This window comes from Hetaerina americana, unplaced genomic scaffold (genome assembly GCF_022747635.1).
Source record: "Hetaerina americana unplaced genomic scaffold, ioHetAmer1.1.p SCAF_63, whole genome shotgun sequence".
In the NCBI taxonomy this organism is placed as follows: Eukaryota; Metazoa; Arthropoda; class Insecta; order Odonata; family Calopterygidae; genus Hetaerina; species Hetaerina americana.
Window position 1 is genome coordinate 457,178 of NW_027287239.1, and position 18,892 is coordinate 476,069.

At 42.4% G+C, this 18,892-nt stretch overlaps 1 protein-coding gene across 1 annotated transcript in view; it reads right to left on the reverse strand.

Annotated features, from left to right (window-relative positions):
- The window catches only part of LOC139695781 (lutropin-choriogonadotropic hormone receptor-like), a 484,244-nt gene that overhangs the window by 53,521 nt on the left and 411,831 nt on the right, over positions 1-18,892 (reverse strand). Inside the window, exon 9 of the mRNA XM_071594568.1 lies at positions 2,523-2,640. Within this exon, the coding sequence (XP_071450669.1) occupies positions 2,523-2,640 (118 nt within the window). The remainder of the gene's footprint in view (positions 1-2,522; positions 2,641-18,892) is intronic.

Consider the following 18,892-nt stretch of genomic DNA (forward strand, 5'->3'; position numbering starts at 1 on the left):
TGCTTTCGCTATCCACAGACTCATCGGAAATATTGCACCTCCGCTCAAGTGGACTAGTACGAGTAGAGTTGAGGTGGACTCAACTTAAAATGTTAACTAAAGAATAATGAAAATTCCAAGAAAGCACTTGCCGTTTACGCGGAAATTCATTGATAATCATGAAAATCGCAGCACATTGAACGCATTTCCACTGGGCATCCTAATAAAAATTTGTAACAGTTTTAGTGCTGTAACAATTAAGCGAAAGCTATAAATTTAATCCAAGTTTATTGTTTTCTGCCGCTTTGCAACTATTGGATCCAAAATAAAGGAATGCAGCTGGCAAGTTAACATGCATAAGAAGTTTTGCGCTTTTTGCCTTGTATGTTAGTGATTAATTTATTTCATTACCCAAGCATGCACGTATAATTGAAAGGTTTCCAGTATTGGAAAAAATTATTATTATTATTAGAATTAAAGAAAGCTGTGGATAACTGAAAATAAATTGTCATTTTCTACAGGCAAAGCCTGTTTAGGGCCCAGTGTTTCACACTGGTATACGTTAGGATATCATCTCATTTATTCTTAACGTCAATCCAAATATGTCACGACCGACACAGGATTGGAAAGACAGAAGGTAACATCAGAACTGACTTCAGTTCTGTGAAAATGAAATTCGTGAGACATGTGTTGCGCGCATAAATTCGTGACGTAGTGTTCTATTTTACAAAAGCGCCGATTACGCATGCACAATTGCATATACTCATGCTTTTTAACGAAATTACCTCAGGTAAAATTTCGTTCATATTTCATACATATAGGGAAGAAATATATCGTAAGGATTCTCAGAACTTGGCTACATTTCCGTGTTGGGGTTCATTCACTGCTGAAAAATTATCTTTAATACTGGTTTCATTAATTTGTTGAATGAGATATGGAATTTTTCGATGCAGCGACTTTCATAAAGCCAAGAAGAATCACTTTCGATGAGAACACACCCAGGAGAGGAAGACATGTAAACTAGTTTCTTCCCAACAAAGTTTCTTATATTTGTTAACATTGACTATGGCATTCATTGCATTCTAAAATAGATTCGATAAAAGTTTACAAAACTCCAATTTTATTATTGGACATTTAAAAATTCCAAAGAAACTGCGGGAGATGCCGCAAGAGTAACTTTTAACGGAGTCATCCGCTAATGTGCATTTCAATGCAACAATTTGAGAGTGTAAAAATCATTCGCCTTAATCTATGAGCCAGACGGGTACAAATGCAGCCCCTTGATACATCGGAGTACTCATTGCCCCCTCGTGCCGCCCAAGTCGGTTATAATAACGCAGTCGAGCATTCCGATTCATTGACGGATAGTACGCATTCCTGGGAGCACGATACGTAAACATCGGGCCCTTAAGTATTTTCCGAGTGAAATTTATTTTATTTTTTGTTAATTTTATAGAAGTTTCTTTTACTGTTCTCCGGTTTTTCTGGTACTAGTGGTAATTAATAAAATTATTTATTTCTAATAATGGCAATTTTTTGTTGAAAATTAAGTAAGGCCTCCATTTGTCTAACCCGCTTTCCGAATTTACCACACAAAATTCTGACTCCCAATTTCCCATAAAATTTGAATTATGGACCATTCCCTTTAATATACTGCCGTTGCTTCACGCAGCCCTCCCAAAGAAGGGTACACCGTGATGTAGTTCATCCATGGGTGATGATGTCTCTGTTCCTCATTAATTCATTCATTATCATGAGCTGATTAGGAAAATATTTTTTTTACAAGATTAGCCGTAAACTACCAAAAAAATAATGCATTTACACTGATCGAAAGAACACTCATGTCCTTTGATGAACTAGACGTGACTTGCTTATTGCATTACTAGTTTTAACAAATGGAAACCTGCCTATCCATTGTATTAACTGAATCAAACGATATAATTTCGATGTATCAACAATTAAATTTACAATTTTTAAAAATTAATTATGCAACTAATACTGCTATTAAGCTTAGGAATGAGAATTTGTACATATGAATAGCAAAGATCACTTCTTCTCTGCAGCCATTGGAATTGATAATGAGGCAAGAGATGTGAAGCGATTACTTTTACCCTGAGGGTAGGTATTAGGTACACTGCTCTTCACGATGTGTGTCCTGAACTTATTTAAACCAAGGAAAGCATGCATTTAAATTCATTAACACTATGTACCTAGGGTAAACATGTAGTTGTTCGAAAAAAAATACCTTCAGTCATCAATACGTCAACCGAGATTAATTTGGAGCGTTTGCAATGGTCATCAATCAAAATCTCACTCTCTAATCTAGATGATAAGTTATCATCAGGGTGACCACACTTCCGACCGAATGAAATGCCAAACACTCTGAGGTCACCAAACGTCGCTGGTCCGTCCCGTTGATTGAGCACTTTGGTGAGAATAAACACATTACGAAAGGCAAGAATAACACAAGAATACAACCTAGTAGGGTAGTAGTACGCGAACAGGAAATGAGTAATGGGAGCGAGCGGGAATATAATACCGACCTGGAAGTTGTAAACGGAAGGGATGACCTTGAGCGTCTCCGTGTCCTGCAGCCGCAGTATCTCGAGCATCTGCAGACCACGCGTCGGCATCTGGGTGATTGACGTCTCGGAGAGGTCTCTTCAATCGGGAAATAAACAAAGGGGGAGAGAAAGAACGCGTTACTCAAACGGCAGAGTGAAGGGAAGTGGGAAAACATATCAACGGACGCCACCACCATTTAGCGGCGGCGACGGCAAACGGTGTCGGACCCATTATGAACCCCCATGAATATCCATTAGATCACTGCGCGTTTTCTCAAATAGGTTTCGTGCAAACTCTACGGCCAGCTTACGAGAAGTTCTGGCAAATTGTGGACAGTAACATTTTTAATTACAAACATTTTTCCACATAAAACTTTGCATTAAGTTTTTATGAGACGCGCAGGGTGTTAATTATTTAATATATCAATAAGTGTAACAAATCATCTTCAATTTAATTCGGAAACGAGGCAAATCATTAATTTTACATTTTTTTTTCATTAATTGTAAATACTTTTTGTTAATATAATTAGGCTTTAGTGGAAAATATTATACGCTCCATTTTTAACATTCTTGAAAATACCTCTATTTAAAAAACATGATATAGTTTCATTTGTTTCATTGTGACTTATGCATACCGCTAAGAGCGTTTGAATCATTTCTTTGGCTGGTCACTCAGCAGCATTGGCAGCCCGGAGTGCGGTAGAAACATTTCGCGAACTGCACGAATAAATTTCTCCTACATGAATATTTCTGAAACGCTCGAGATTACAACTTCCGAAGATGTAATCTCGAACGCATTAGCGTTTCGTGTATTCGCCAGCAACAGTTTCAATATGTTGACAACTTTAATTCGTAAAATTGAGAAATTTGGTGAATTTTAGAATATTCTCAATCCAGGAATTTAATTGATTCCTTACTGTAATTTTAATCTAATTTTGATCAAATATCTTGGACACCATAAACCCACAGAGCAGATATAGTGTCAGCCAAGGGAAAGCAATTTACGAACCCTTCTCTGCATTCTGCTCGGTGATATATGTCTAGTTTTGCCTTGTATACAGGTAGTTTCTCTATTTAGTTTCTTTCAACCCTCTGAAAAAAAAATCGATGATTCGGGTTAGAACTTTAGAGTGGCATTCGCGAAATAAATCGAACATATCCAGTACAAAGTTAAATTATAATTCATTGAAATTTTTGAGTTTGGTATTATAATATCGTCTCCTCATTGTTTTACCTCAGGCCAGCTCCTTTATTAAAATCCTATCCCCTGGAACATTTCTCCGGGACGCTTATACGACCCGGCGTCAAGACTATCCTTATCGAATTAGTACTGAGGGTCGATCGCATGAGCTGTTTTATGTATCTATTTTCGTTAATGGATGCACGAAAGTAAAAAAGTTCCGCAAAAGAGGAAAAAAAGGTCATTCGACGGTGTACCACGGAGGCTATTCCACAGTGTGAATTTTGCATTCATGGATATCAAAGTACCGCCGTTCACCAAATATGTAAAATTACCTCTTACATTTGATTTTACATACTTGACCGTATTCCACGAAGCGCATATGATTTTGGAAACAAGTGCAAGAATTTTAAGATCAGAGCGCTGTGCCCTCAGTTCATTTATAGGAGCTACAGAGGACGGAATCACACTTTGACCAGCTCATAATCGACCAGGGTTACTGAAATGATTTCCTCACGACCCCTAATTGAACAAAAGAGCTTCTGGCTTGACCCTTTTGGAGCTCCAGGGGCTCGCCCTCCGCGCGAAGCGCCCAAAAGCGTAATCCACCCGAACCATTTAAAGCTTGCGAACGAAAATTCATTCCCTTGCCACTCAGCCCTTGCAGATATCCCATTTCGTTCCCCCCACCCACCCTTTGCCCTTCCCATCATCCCCGTCACCCCAACCCTCGCATCCCATAATCCCCAAGTGCTCCCCGCATGCCCTACGCCACTCACTCTGGAGCCCCCCCTCTCTCTCTCTCCACCCCCCTCCCCTCCCCCCCGCGGCAGTCCAATTAACCACCACTTCCCAGGACCTCAACGACACAAGATGCCATTAAAGCCATTTTGTTCTTAAAACCAGAGTACTTTTAGCAACCTTTTTTTTTAATTTTCACAGGATTAATTTAATATAGGCATGTTTTTGATTTTACTGAGTAGATTTATTTTTCTCCCCAGCGCATCGCGTCCCATTCTAGATTCATCATCAGAAAGTTATAAAAATAAACTCTAATAATATTCGTTTAATGTAGACAAGGCATGGAATATTTGTCAGAGATATGATAAGCAAGATATTCGTATTCAGTCATAGTTTTTCACCTTCGAAAAATTAGGAGCACTGCGGATGGATTGCTGGAGCGATGCTTAGGTGCAACCGCGAGACGATGTGTGAAGCCACGTTTCTGACGACTAAGCGGCCAAATCTTGGCGACAAAACATCGCCTAACATAAGCTTACTTGAACGCTGTGTCAAGCATTACAAGGCAAATTAAGGCGTCGCTACTGAATGAACATTTGTCTACTTGCCCATATCTGTGCAAATATAAATCGATAGTAAAAGAACTGAATAGGGAAAAGAGGGTAGCAAAAGAAGAATACTTAGTGAACATTCTCACTAAAAACGATACAAATAAATTTTACAAATACTTAAGAAGACGAAAAAACAGCCAGGTGAAGGTAGGCGTGATCCAAACCGAAAGGGGGGACATTATAACAGATGATGAAGGGAAAGCAAATGAGCTCAACAAGTGGTATGGAAGTGTTTTTAGCAAGGATTTCAGTGGAAACCTCCCCCCACGTGTTTTTCATGTTTGTGAAGGGGAGAACGTATTATGTCCGGGCGAACTAGTCATCACACCTTCAAAGAGTAATATTGTTATTCCTAAGTATATGAAGATCTGTGACCGCGAAGTTATGGACAAAGTAAAAAAGCTTAAAGTCAACAAATCGATTGGCCCTGACAACATCTCTGGAGACGCACTCAAATTAGGGTCAGAGGCAATGATACCGTATCTGCGCACCATTTTTAACATTACGTTAAATAATCATCAAATCCCCGATGATTGGAGGAAGGCTTATGTAATACCAATTTTTAAGGGTGGGACCAATAGCAGTGTAGAGAACTATCGCCCGATTAGCCTAACGTCTGTAACCTGTAAACTAATGGAGAAGAAGGTCGCAAAATATCTACGTGACTTCTGGGAGGATAAGGACTGGCTATTTAAATACCAACATGGCTTTCGCAAAGGGTACTCATGCGAAACCCAACTACTTGGACTCTGCCAGGAAATATCAGACTGCTTAGACAAAGGTAAAGAAATAGATGCAGTTATACTCGACTTCTCAAAAGCCTTCGACAGGGTTCCCCATGACAGATTGTTAGATAAAATTGGAAAACTAAATATTGATAAAAGAGTACTACTATGGACGAAGGCCTTCCTACAAGATAGAACCCAGCAGGTTCGTGTTGGGCACAAAATCTCAGAAGAAACCCGCGTCACATCCGGAGTACCTCAGGGTAGCGTGCTTGGTCCTCCTCTGTTTCTTTGTTACGTGAATGACCTTGCGGAATGTGTCAATTCCAAAATACGATTGTTCGCTGATGACTGTATACTCTATAGGGAAATCAGCAGCAGCAGTGATCGCGACGTTCTGCAGGGTGACATAGATAACGTGGCTAATTGGATCAAAATCAACAAAATGGAGATAAACATTGCAAAAACTATCCACATCTCATTCTCCAAAAGGAAGGCAGGTGAGGGAAGGGTATATAAAATAATGGGAGAAACGATTGTAACAAAAGATAATTGTAAATATCTAGGGGTACACCTAAGTAAAGACTTAGGGTGGGGACTTCACACAGATTATGTGGTAGGCAAGGCCTTTAAATCGCTCCACTGGGTCATGCGGAGCCTCAAAGGAAGCACTAAATCAACTAAAGAATTGGCCTACAAAACAATTGTAAGGCCTATTGTCGAATATGCGACCACAGTATGGGATCCCTTTGAAATAGGGCATGTGAAAAAATTAGAAGCAGTGCAAAGGAAGGCTGCCAGGTACGTTTTAGGGCGACATAGGCAGACCGACAGTGTAAGTGACATGCTAGGCTCACTAGGATGGGGGTCACTAAAGAACAGACGGAAGCTGAATAGACTGTGTGCCATTTTTAAAATATTGAAAGCTGACGGAGGCTGGAAAGAACTGAACGAGAGTGTAAATAAGCCATGTTATCTCGGCAGGAATGATCACCCGCTTAAAATCAAATACATGCCCCAAAGGACAAACACCGCCAAGTTTTCGTTCCTAAATATGGGAATCAAAGAGTGGAACCAGCTACTTTAATACAGGTGGCCAACAAACGAAGGCGCGTCTATGATCGAATGCCATTCAAAGAATCTGCGGGAGATGCCGCCCGCAACAGTAACTTCTAACAGAGTCATCCGCTAATGTGTATTCCAATGCAACAATTTCAGAGTGTAAAAATCATTCGCCTTGACTGGGATTCGAACCCAGATCCCTCAATATCCGGTCGAATGCTTAAGCCAGTTAAGCTATCGAGGCGTCCTCTTAAATTTTGAAATTTTGGGGCTTTTAAAGGAACAAGAACAGCCCACGAGGTGAAAGCCAACTTTTAAACACTTATGCTGTTTATACCTTGACAAATTTAACCCTGTTAAACCCTGTGGCGCGTCGCGCACGAGTACGAATGCCTATGACATTCTATGTACGGTATTTCGTCAGAACATTTTGTTCCTTTAAAAGCCCCAATATTTCAAAGTTTAAGATGACGCCTCGATAGCAGGACGTGCCTGTGTTCACAGAGTGTCTAAAGTTCGCCGGCGTCCGAGGCTTCGGCCGCCAGGGTTTGGAGAGCGGCACTGCCGGACTATCTCGGAAATCGAGGTTCCGATCGTGTTTTGTTTCGGGCGGCGGTTGACCGCCTAGTTCATCAAGAAGCGTGCAGTTTGACTCTCGACTTCTTCCGCCGGGAAGGCCGTGCCTTTGTTTTGTTTACTGGATCAAGACTGACCTTGACTCCTGGTGTAGAGCTTAGGCTCCTTTTTATTTGCTACCGCCGGGTGCGTGTAGCGGGAAGGGAGTGCACACGAGTGTTTTTTTTCTTTCTTGGAGTGCCTTCAGTGCGCTCTTCTTTTTTTTCGCGCTTGCGTGCTCCATTTGATTTGTTTCAAAATGGTCGTACGTCGCGTAAACACGCTCGCCTTGCAAGTTGATGAGAAGGCGAAGCCCCCTACTCTGTTGGAGGTCCACCTCTTTACACTAGAGTTGCTGGGCCCACACCCGAAGAGATTGTGGCAATCCAATATGGATATAACCGCCATTTGGTATTCCTAAAATTGGCAACTGAAGCTACTATGAAGAGGATTCTAGATAATATCCCACGAAAACTACCGTTTCCATCCCAAAATGATCCGAGGACGACGATTACCATTGACGAGACCTCCGGTAGCCCTTGTCATGTCAGGGTTCTTTGTCTCCCCGTGGAGACCCCATTGAAAGATATAACAGGCGAGCTTCAACGTTTTGGAAAAATCCATCGCTCGTGGGAGAACAGGTGGGAGGGCGACAAAATGGCGCGCGTGTTGACAGGTACGAGAGTGGTGCGGATGACGGTCGAAAGAAATGTTTGCCCCTCGTACCTGCACATCGGCGGCAACCGGGCCATCATCATCTACGAGGATCAGCGCCGCACCTGCGCCCGTTGCAACCAAGAAGGCCACGAGCGCAAGACCTGCCCTCGGAACCAGGGAGGGAAGAGCTATGCGGAGGCAATGTTTTTGGCCTCCAATCCGATCACCGCCGAGGAGATAGATGAACCCGAGATGGCTGTGGAGGAGAGGGCGCGGTCGCTGATACTTATCGAGGGTGCGCCCCTAACTGCTCCCGCCGAACCCCCGCAACCCCCTCCACTTGGAGGAAAATTTCAGAGGGAGCGAAAGCCGTCAACGGAAGAAAGGGATCCGAAGAAGAAGAGGACGGGCGGCACTGCACTGCTGATTTCTCCCCGCACTCCTTGCTTCACGGGCTTCCAACTCCCCGAGAATCACGGGTGACGGCGGGGAAGGATGTATCCGATTGCGACTGTCCCCCTTCCTCAACGGCGGGCCCCTCGATTACGGTATCACGGAAACTCAAGAAAGTATCACCGGCCGCGGAAGTTGACACATATACGAGTAAAACCTTGTCGACGTCAACAATCCCAGACATCGTCCTTCTCCTTTGAGGACAGCCAAGGTGTCGACGATCTTCCCAGGGCTCCACTAGGGGCGGACCAATTCGACCGATCTCCTCTGATTTCTCCCGACGGGGCCCCTTCAGCAGATGACCACCAGTCCGGCACCCAGCCCCCCCCTGAGGCCACCTCCTGGGCTGGGACGGCCCACAGCTTTGCTCGCCTGAAGAGGGCCCCCCGTGGAATGCCGCCGAGTAACCCGCTCTTCGTAGAGACCACGGCTGGGTCTTCCTCTTCGGACGAGGTCGGAGGGGAGGTATGCGGTGACAACTCGAGACCTCGATCGTCGACCCGTCGGACGAAGCGTCCCGGGAAGCGGCGAAGCACTCGACGCCCGGGTTCGAGCCGCGACCGAAGCGACGTAAGCCACGACCAGGACTCTGGTAAGTGATGTCCCGTGCCCATAGCTGTCCTCTTATTCCACCAATGAATATTATTTCGCTTAATATTGCTGGCGTTTATAGCGCTTTAAAAATTGCAGTCCTCCAACGTTTTCGCCGCGACATTAGGGCTGATGTAATCCACCTTCAAGAGGTAAAGGAGGACATAGTCTGGGATGCAAACATCTTTCAGGCTATCGGCAATTTCGCCGAAAGTCATTCTGGCACCTCCATCCTAGTCCGAAATGGCATTCCGTTCTCTCATGTTCGCCGACACCCCTCGGGCGGAATAACGTCCGCTATCGTGAATGTAATCCATATCACGAACCTTTACGCTCCCTCCGGTGAGGGTGCGAGGGCAGAGCGCGAAACATATTTCAATTAACTTCTCCTCCCCTACCTGTATTCCTTCTCGGGGAAGGCCATATTGGGCGGAGATTTTATCTCTCTCTACCGCCGAGAGGATAGTGCCTCGAACAGGGACATGGTGACACACTATCCAAGCCGGGCGCTCTCACTGATGCTCGACTCCATTGGAGCGATTGACGCAGTGCGTTCTTATTGCGCCGGTCCCGCCCCCTTCACGCAATCAGGGTATAACTCTCGGACGCGGATTGACTACCTCTTCGTCTCGGCATTCCTAAAGAATGATGTCCAGACAGTGGACACCCTCCCGGTGTCCTTCTCTGATCACTGCGCAGTGATCATGAGAGTTACGTGCCCGGACACAACCCCGGGCGCGCACGTCCATCGCTGCGGCTCCGTGTGGCGCATGGACCTCCGCGTGTTGGAGGACGCGACTCGTCGTGATTCTATCCGCACCCGGGGGTGTGCAATGATCGCGAACGCAGTCATGACGAGGGAAGTGAGGCACCACCTTCAGCTAGCCGATTCGCCCCTTTGTCCGTCATGCGGTGGAATAGACAACGTCGCGCATCTGATCCTTGGATGCAACGATAAAATCAGAGAATGGGAAGCTCTAAAAAATATCTATAAAACCTGGGACGTGTTCGGTGGTGGTGCCATTACCGACATAAATCTGATCACCTTGAATTTTCGGCTCTTTCCGAGCTTCAAATCCTTCATAAGGACCACCCTAATCGTGGAATTCACACAGATGAGAACCGCGAATAAACATTCCGCTAAAGGCATGCAAGGATTGGTGGAACGGATGTAGCTGCCCCCGGTACCGGACACACTTCGTCCGTGGTTAAAAAGTTGTTTTCCTGAATAACTGTATTTCAAAGCTATCAATAATTACAACCAAATGTAATGTTCCGTTGCTAATCCAAATATTTCCTTCTATATTTTGTGAACCCTGCCTTCATTATTTCCTTCCACAATATTGTTTATGGTCACAATTGTTTTATGCAATGTATATGAATGTCTGTCTATGTAAGTGTGTAACCATAATGAGAAAAAAAATATTTTGTAACCATAATCTGTAAGCTGACAATGTGTAAAATGTAAACACTAGCAGTGTAACATACTAGACCGAATAAAACTAAATTGAACCATAGCTTAACTGGCTAAAGCACACGACCGGATATTGAGGGATCTTGGTTCGAATCCCAGTCAAGGCGAATGATTTCTACACTCCGAAATTGTTGCATCGAATGCTATCTTGAAATTCATTTCGGCGATTAATTCCCCAGCGATCGAGGTCTGTTTCGGAGGACAGCAGGAATCAGGCTATCCAACTCACGCCAAGCTTGTCAAGGGAATTGTTTTTAGAAACTGTTTTCGGCTAATTTTTGACTGATGGACGATGAAGTAGTTCCAAGAGTTTCTTTTTTTCGAATTCCAGGAAGTCCCTTCTTTGTTTTTCTTCCCAACCCGAGTGAATTGCAGTTGCAAGCGCCACGTTTACGCCACATTTGGTTTCATCACTTGCTGCCGAGGTTGCAGTCAGTGGGGAGGGAAAACTATTTACACTTCGAGGAGGTCACTTTTTTATTCACCTCAAGAAACCTCCGACAGCCAAATATTTCAAAATTTCTTGGCAAGCCATCAACACGTTCACTCTGAAGGTTGATGGAAAGGCAAAGTCTTCGATGCCGATGGAGTTCCACCTCTTTTGAAATGAGACGATAGGATGGATACGGAATGCAGTGTGGCTTCACTCGAAGCACAGAATTTGTGAGACTCGTCAGCGAGGACATTCTGCACGTGATTCTGGTTCCGACGAATGTTGCCGTTCCTAGCGATGGAACAACAGCAACGAACAAGTCTCTAATTGGACCACACTGACGGCTATTCGATGCACGTGATGCTAATCTACCAAGTTTAGCCATCTGTGTCGGAGAGTGTTACGACTCCAACACTGCGAAAAAATACAAGACGGACTCCGGACAATACACGGGAAAACTGTTCCATGTTTTCCCTCCGATTAACGGATATCCGAGTGGACCGAATGACGATAGAGGGGGGCATCCCTTACATAGAGATTGATCGCAGCCGGTCTATCGTAATTTAAGATGAAGAACGTACGTGCGAACTCGGTGGGTTTGAGGGGCGTGAATTATGGATCTGCCTGGGAGCGGCGTTAAAAGTTAACGCCGGCGCCACGACTACCATAGAAACCTTTTCCCTAGTGATAGCTCAAGAAGATTGATAACTATTTTAAGGCCGAGAGTTAAATCAAAAACTCTCAGAATTATCATTTTTGCCCCAATTGGAACCGTTGAGGACGCGAAGGAAATTCTGCCACTGGAGCAGTCGGCTGACAAGTGCAAAGCGGACCCGTCGGACTACTGTCTTAGTTTGCGGAGGACTTAATCCGGTTTGGGTTTCAATTGGAGATCTTTGCTGGACTCAAATAAGAGTGTAGGCTGAAAACTGATGCTCACGTGCTTGTAGACCACAAACAAAATGGCCTTCAGAATCACTCCTGCTGGCATGTGGAAGTGACATTCCCCTTCAACACGCATTGGCAGGTTTTTTGAGGTCGTTAAATTCATCCAGGGTATTTTGAGAAGCAGATGTATGGAGACGTGTTCCTATGCAATGCTCGTACATTAATAGGTTCACTGCCTCTTCCTTAAGACGTGGAAGACGCGCTATATATTATTTTCGTCGATGGAGGTTCGTCGTCACGTAGGAGAGGCGCAGTATGGGAACAGAATCAGGAGGTGGTATTTAGTATTGTTGTGGCGGTGGCATCCCTCCCCTCTACCGTGGCCCGTCTTGCACCGTCTTCCCAGTTGCGCAACGCCGGTCCGGTCTCTCTCAATGCCTTAGGTCTTCGAATAGAAAATACATATATTGGTGCAGACAGTTCCTAAGCAACGATTCCCGCTGCAGGTAAAGGAGGAGGAGGAGATACTGACGACTTACTGACGGCGATGTCCCCGAGGGGGTCTTAGTCATCTCCAAAGAAGCATGGAGCCTTGGAGGAGTTAAAAATTAAAACTTTCAAGTATTTTGTGTTCAAATTTTATACAGTGTGTCGCATGAGCTTTAGCCGTATTTTAGAAAATTATCGCATAACCGATTGTAAAAATATTATTAATCACAATTCTAAAGATCTTGATATCAAAACTAAAAGCCTATTGCAATTTTAGGCCTATAGCTCTCTTACGTAACAAGTAAGATTTTAACCCACGCATTTCAAAATAGACTTGAGTCCGCGAGCATTGGCATTTTTTCGAGTTTCCGATACGTGATTTCTTCTTCACGGAAAGTATTAGTCGTCGTACTGCGTTCAAGGGACGACGACACTATCAACAGATACTGAGTGTCTTGATTTGTAGGAGATTTGATGCGGTTGAAAACTAACGTGTTGGATGGATTTCATTAATTTTAAAGAAGATGGCCTTGCTCCGAGTGATGTCCATTATCTATTGCGATATTATTTAGCGCCTGAGGGTCCTCTCGGGAGACGGGCAATAATACCTTCCCGGTGCCAAAGAACTTCAGGCAGAGATGACCCCTCTCCACGGCACCCTCGTCGCGTTCAAAATGCGTACTCAGTGCGAAGGGGATCAGAGTTGGGGAAGGGAGTTTCCAATGTACATATGGGGTCTGCGCAAGGGAATGATATCATCTAATCATCATAAACCCTGGAACAGTTGCAAAGTATTGGAGGTCTGTACAATAAATACGCAAACTGGTGCTATCTGGCGGCCATGACGTGGACTATAGTTGCCCACCAGTTGCCTGAGACCCATTGAGCCGTCTGTGCTTGGCGGATCATCGAGCTGTGCGTATGGTGCCAGTTATGTTAGCTTCTGTTGTCCTTGTTTTTATTGTTTGTGGAAAATGGAAATTGTCGAAATCACGGAGCAACGAATCAACATCAAGTTTTTGGGTGAAGTGCAGTAAAAGTTATCGAGAAATTACTGAAATGTTGACAGCTGTTTACGGTAATAATGCTTGGAAGAAAGCATCCGTTTTCAAGTGAGTTAAGGGTTTTAAAGATGACCGACGAAACGTCACGGATGATGCAAGACCGGGACGACCTTTAACCACCTTTGTTGACGACAACATTGATCGTGTGCGGTCCCTTGTCCTTACCGATCGTCGAAAAACTGTCCGAATGATAGCTGATGAACTGAATTTAGGAAAATCAACAGTGAAGACTATTTTAACCGAACATTTGGGTTTAAAAAAACGTGTGCAAAAATCGTGCCCAAGCTGCTGACGCCAGATAGAAAGTTGAAAAGAGTTGAATGTGTTACACACTGGAAAAATTCACTTGGAAATGTTGCTGGATTTTTCTACAGGGTATTCACTGGAGACGAATAATGGTTTTACGAGTATGAACACGTTTTTCAAAATTCCATTGGCACCGATTTTATTTGTCAACGAAAAAATTTAAACATTTGACTCTTTAATCTACGAACCCATTGAAAATTAATGGGTGACTATTCGGAAGAAATCCAGCGGATACAGTGAAAAAAGTAATGACATATGCTAAGACAAGAGAATGTTCACATTGCCCAGGGACCAATCTAATTAAGAACGAGTAGTAGTACGGCCAAATTGATAAATCAACTTATTTTGCCAAAGGTCTGGTATGCTGAACACGCTTGATCCTCGCCAAGTAGCGTTACGGCCCAGATAGTTTCAATCCAATGTGTAAGGGATGCTCTAAAAACGTTGTCCGCCGGCCACTCAGCTGGCCGCCGCAGTGTGGAGTACCTCTCAAAGACGTGTGAGTTAAAGCAATACAATTTTCGACAAACCACATTTGCAAATCCTTGGAGGGAAGGAGGCGTGGAGGAGGGATTTATCAAAGAATGCCTGATGCCCCCAAATGCGCGGATTTCCGTCAGCAAATAAAAAAAACAGACAACTAAGCAACTGGACGAAGAAAACGTCAGAGTCACGTGCGCAAAGCAAGGAATTCGAAGAGATAATGAACATAAACCTTCCGGGAATGGAATGGACAGGTTAAACCTCTCCTCTTTGTGTCCCATTTCAACTTCGACCGATGTCCTGGCGCACCATTTTTGTGGATGCACTTAGGCGGGCAGGGAATGCCAATCGACGAAGAAAGGTTTTCAGGCGCGGGATACGTTCGGAGTGGAGGAGGCAATATCTCGGTTGAGAACCTCGCAAAGAACGAAATTCTGACTTTCACGGAATCTCGACATGTACTTATGACCTTCTGATTAGAGACTTGGATAGAACAATACTTTTTACCGAGTAGGTCGATTTTAGACAGCACCCGCGGAGGCGGTGTTCCAAGCCTGCGCCGGGCATTGACCGCCTATAGGTTATGAACCTGCCCTGGTGACCACTTAGCTTACTATACTATACTAATACATGCAAGCCACCACAAGGGGGTGTGTGGCAGGGGTTGATTACACACCAGACCACTTTTGACACAAAATACTTTTCTCTCCTAGCGCGGTCGGTTATTGTTAATCGGATATTTTATCGTTCTTGGGAAAAATAAAATCTTAAATCTATCTATTCTACACTTTATCTCTCTAATTTTACTCACAGGATCTCTATTACTGTAGTGCGATGGAGCTAATAATACATAGATACCTTAAGTATCATCGCTAAAGGGATCTACTTCCAATGAATGCCAGAGGTTTAATCTGTAATTTAACCTTCGCTCCGTGATCCATTCCCAACTAAGTTCCTCCAATAATATTGACACGCTACGGAGCTTGACTTGACCACGTTTTACAAATCTAGCTTCTCTACACTGCACGCTATCGAATCCGGCAATCAATCCGGCCTCATGAGGATCCCACGTACACATTCTAAGTGAGGCCTAACTGGTAAAAGATAACATTGCTCATCAAATTTTCTCCAGACTCGTCTTATAAATCATAATGTTTTGTTTTCTTGTCCACATGTTCCCCGTATATTCGCCGGCCCCGGTGGCGGCTTCCCTGCCAACTCAGAGATCGCGGGTTCGATTCCCGCCTAGGTGGGTTTTCTTCCACCTAAGGCTTGGGTTTTGGTAATCGTCTTTACTGCATTTACTGTCTTTACTGTACTGTGTGGGGGTAAGTTGGAAGAAGGGACCATTAAGTCACAATCTCGCCTCAGTAAGATCTCCTTAAATAAATATATGTTTAATACAGGAGAGGTCGTGAGTAAGGGTGAAACCAATGTAATTAATCGCGTCTAAACTTTCTAATTCGGTATTCCTGATGGAGTGGGCCATCGGGAGAAAATTCATCACTACGCACTTTTATAAGTACTAATTGTCAAGTGTCTCACCCAAGTTGTACAGACTTAATGAAATTAATGGACGTTACTTGTGCATATGAATGGCATTGAAAGTCAAACAGCAGCTGCTTGTAAAAGTAATAACACCTGCCTAATTGTATTGCTGCCTCTATATTGATTAACAGAGATGGAACGTAGTATGTGGAAACGTAAGATGTAAAAAACTTCTTTATGTGGAAGTGCAACATTTCTTTTTCTACCCTCATCGTAGCTATCTACTGGCTAAAACATTCGGTGACATATCGAGAGATTCCAATCTGCGTGAGGAAGAATAACTTTAACGCTGCAAAATTATGGTAATAAACGACAGAAGGCACAACAAAATTAGTTTTAATATTTTGTTTTCTATACTTTAGGAAGTGTATGTTTAGTTTTTTATGATATTAATTTGTGGGATAACTATGTGAATATTCTTTTGAAATGAAATTAATGTGCAGTACTCTTCTGCGTAATTAGTTAGAATGTTGAACCTCAAATTCGAGCAAACTAGAAATTCTATTTGAACTCCTACGTACCATGTTAAGATAGTAATAAGTAGACTGCTTCTTGGAATTCTCATTTTTTGACTCCCTTGAAATATATTTCTCACGACAAAATATTTATTTCACTACTTTGTTTATGGAAGTTGATTAATGAGTGTATACAAAAAAGTACTACTAAGGACTAAAATACAATTAGTACAATTATGTGAACGCAAATGAATATCTCACCAATTACCCGTCCTGAATAAGATCAATAAAAATATATATTTGCACAAATTGATATGAATACACATAGCAAATTCGTATGTATCAGTAATGATTTTAAGTGACTTTGAGGGAGGGATTTAATCGAAAAATGCCCAAAATTATATTCAAACGCATTGGCACATGTTATGTCGAGTGGTGAATTATATCTTTCATGGACAACGTTCCTCATATCTTGAACGATCGTTACTGAAGCCACCAAATTTATTTTCTATTACCTATGAATGATTCAAATGGAGAAATATGCGAATTTAGTAACGGTTAATTTATTCTAAGGTTATTAAGATATATTAAAAAGTGCGGTTAATTTACTATGAATTGGCCCATCTAACTTGAAAAATGGGTATAATTATATCTTTTTTCTCGAACATTTGTATACCAATTACATGCTTGTACGTCGCCATTAAATAGTGAAAGTAAGCATTTTGAAAAAGTATAGGTTATTTTCCAGCTTCCATCTAATGATGCCATTCAATGCTAGTAAAACAGACAGTATATTGGCGCGAAGGAATCATGGATGGATTCCATCGGTTTCCGATTGAATCCTGGAGAGAAACTCGTGGGAGCAATTTGAACGAAGCACTCGAGATACAAATTAAGAGCTAGTCCTGGATATCCTACCAATTAATTTCGCTTGTTCGATTCAATGAATGCAAAGCTACTAGAAAAAGAAGAGATTGCATTTATCAATTCAAAGAGTTTCAAATTTACACTTCTTATTTTTTTGGCAATAAATAGGAAATTGAAATTTTTAATCACGACCAATTCGTAAAATTATTTAACGGAATCAATGTAAAATGGTACTCAAAACTTCATAAATAAATTTACCACACTGGTAATACTATTTTACATATTCGCTAAACTATTCGTAAATATATAGATTTTATCCTCACTCAGTTACTGCTACCAGTTTAACCAGGGGTATATAGGGTAAGAACACTTTAAGAGCATTTAAAAGCCCTTTGGACCGTTAAATCATTTCTGAAATGGCTTTCTCGTGTTTTTCTGCAGAATAAAAGAAATCTTTTCGGAGAGACTTAAGTAAACAGAAATATGAAATAAGTAATTCAAACTCAGCCTGCATCTTTTTAAAAATATTTGCAAATGTGTCCTCCTGGGCAGCCTATCGAATAAGGAAGAGTACGGTAGTTGTCGGGTAAGTGGATAATTACGCATCTATTAAATTTTTACCTTTAATTTATTGTAAATGAAATAATTAATTATGCACCACAACTAAAGTAAATTTAGATATTTCAGCTATCACAACGATTTTTGAAGTTAACAAAATACTTGCCAAAGTACAGAAAAAACATTTCTCCAGAATAATCACTGCTGAGATCTTCGTATCCGTCATTGGGTGCGTTGAGTTCATGTCATCTGTCCACGCATTCTCCAAACTTTGCCCAGTCATCACTGCCCCACGACTCATCATCACTGCCCTCGGAAAACTGTCACGTTAGAACCGGTTGGACTACGAGAGCTCTACCTCCTGGAGACCTCATGGAGGGCTTTGGTGATTTTTTATTTTAGTCATTATCTATTTCATGAGTTTTTTATTTTCTTTACTCTACCATTTCCCTCACTCTTTCTAGTCTTCATAATTTTTATCCCTCCTCTCTATTTTTTCTATATTTGCGAATTTCTGTAAAAAAAGAAACTTCTAACGTAGGACCTTTATTTATTGCCATTGATTTTCCTCCTGTAATTCGGCAAAGGGTGAATGGATGAAATTCGTGTTATAGTATTGGCAGAATTTCAATCTTCATGAGCTTGAACATCCATTTCATTATCCAAACGCGTCCTGCAGCCTATATATCATCATCTGAGAATTTGACGGGGCTAAACGGATAGAAACTGATTTCAAAGACATATTTCTTGGCTTTTTCCTTTGTCAGGATTAAAATCTGACAAAGAGTTAACACCTCATAGACCACGAGTTTCCATTTGAGTGGCGGTCATTGTTGGGAGATAAAGCAAACATTCCTTGACTTTTTCTGCACATTCGAGCTTATTAATGACGGCAAAAATTACTGAGCACGTGTGTTATATATTATTATTGCGGCATCATGGGACTTGCATGTGATTCCTGTGTTCAACAAACTGCATGCTACTCCAAGAATTATTTGGAATTCAGGAACAGAACCCAGCAACCATACCAGGAGTTCAAGTTGAGGAATTATTGACATTTTCCGGTATATTACATTTGAAAGGAAAAATTAAAGCAGGTGGGGCGAGATTCCCTGTTTCAATAACTCGAAGAACTTATTTTTATTATTT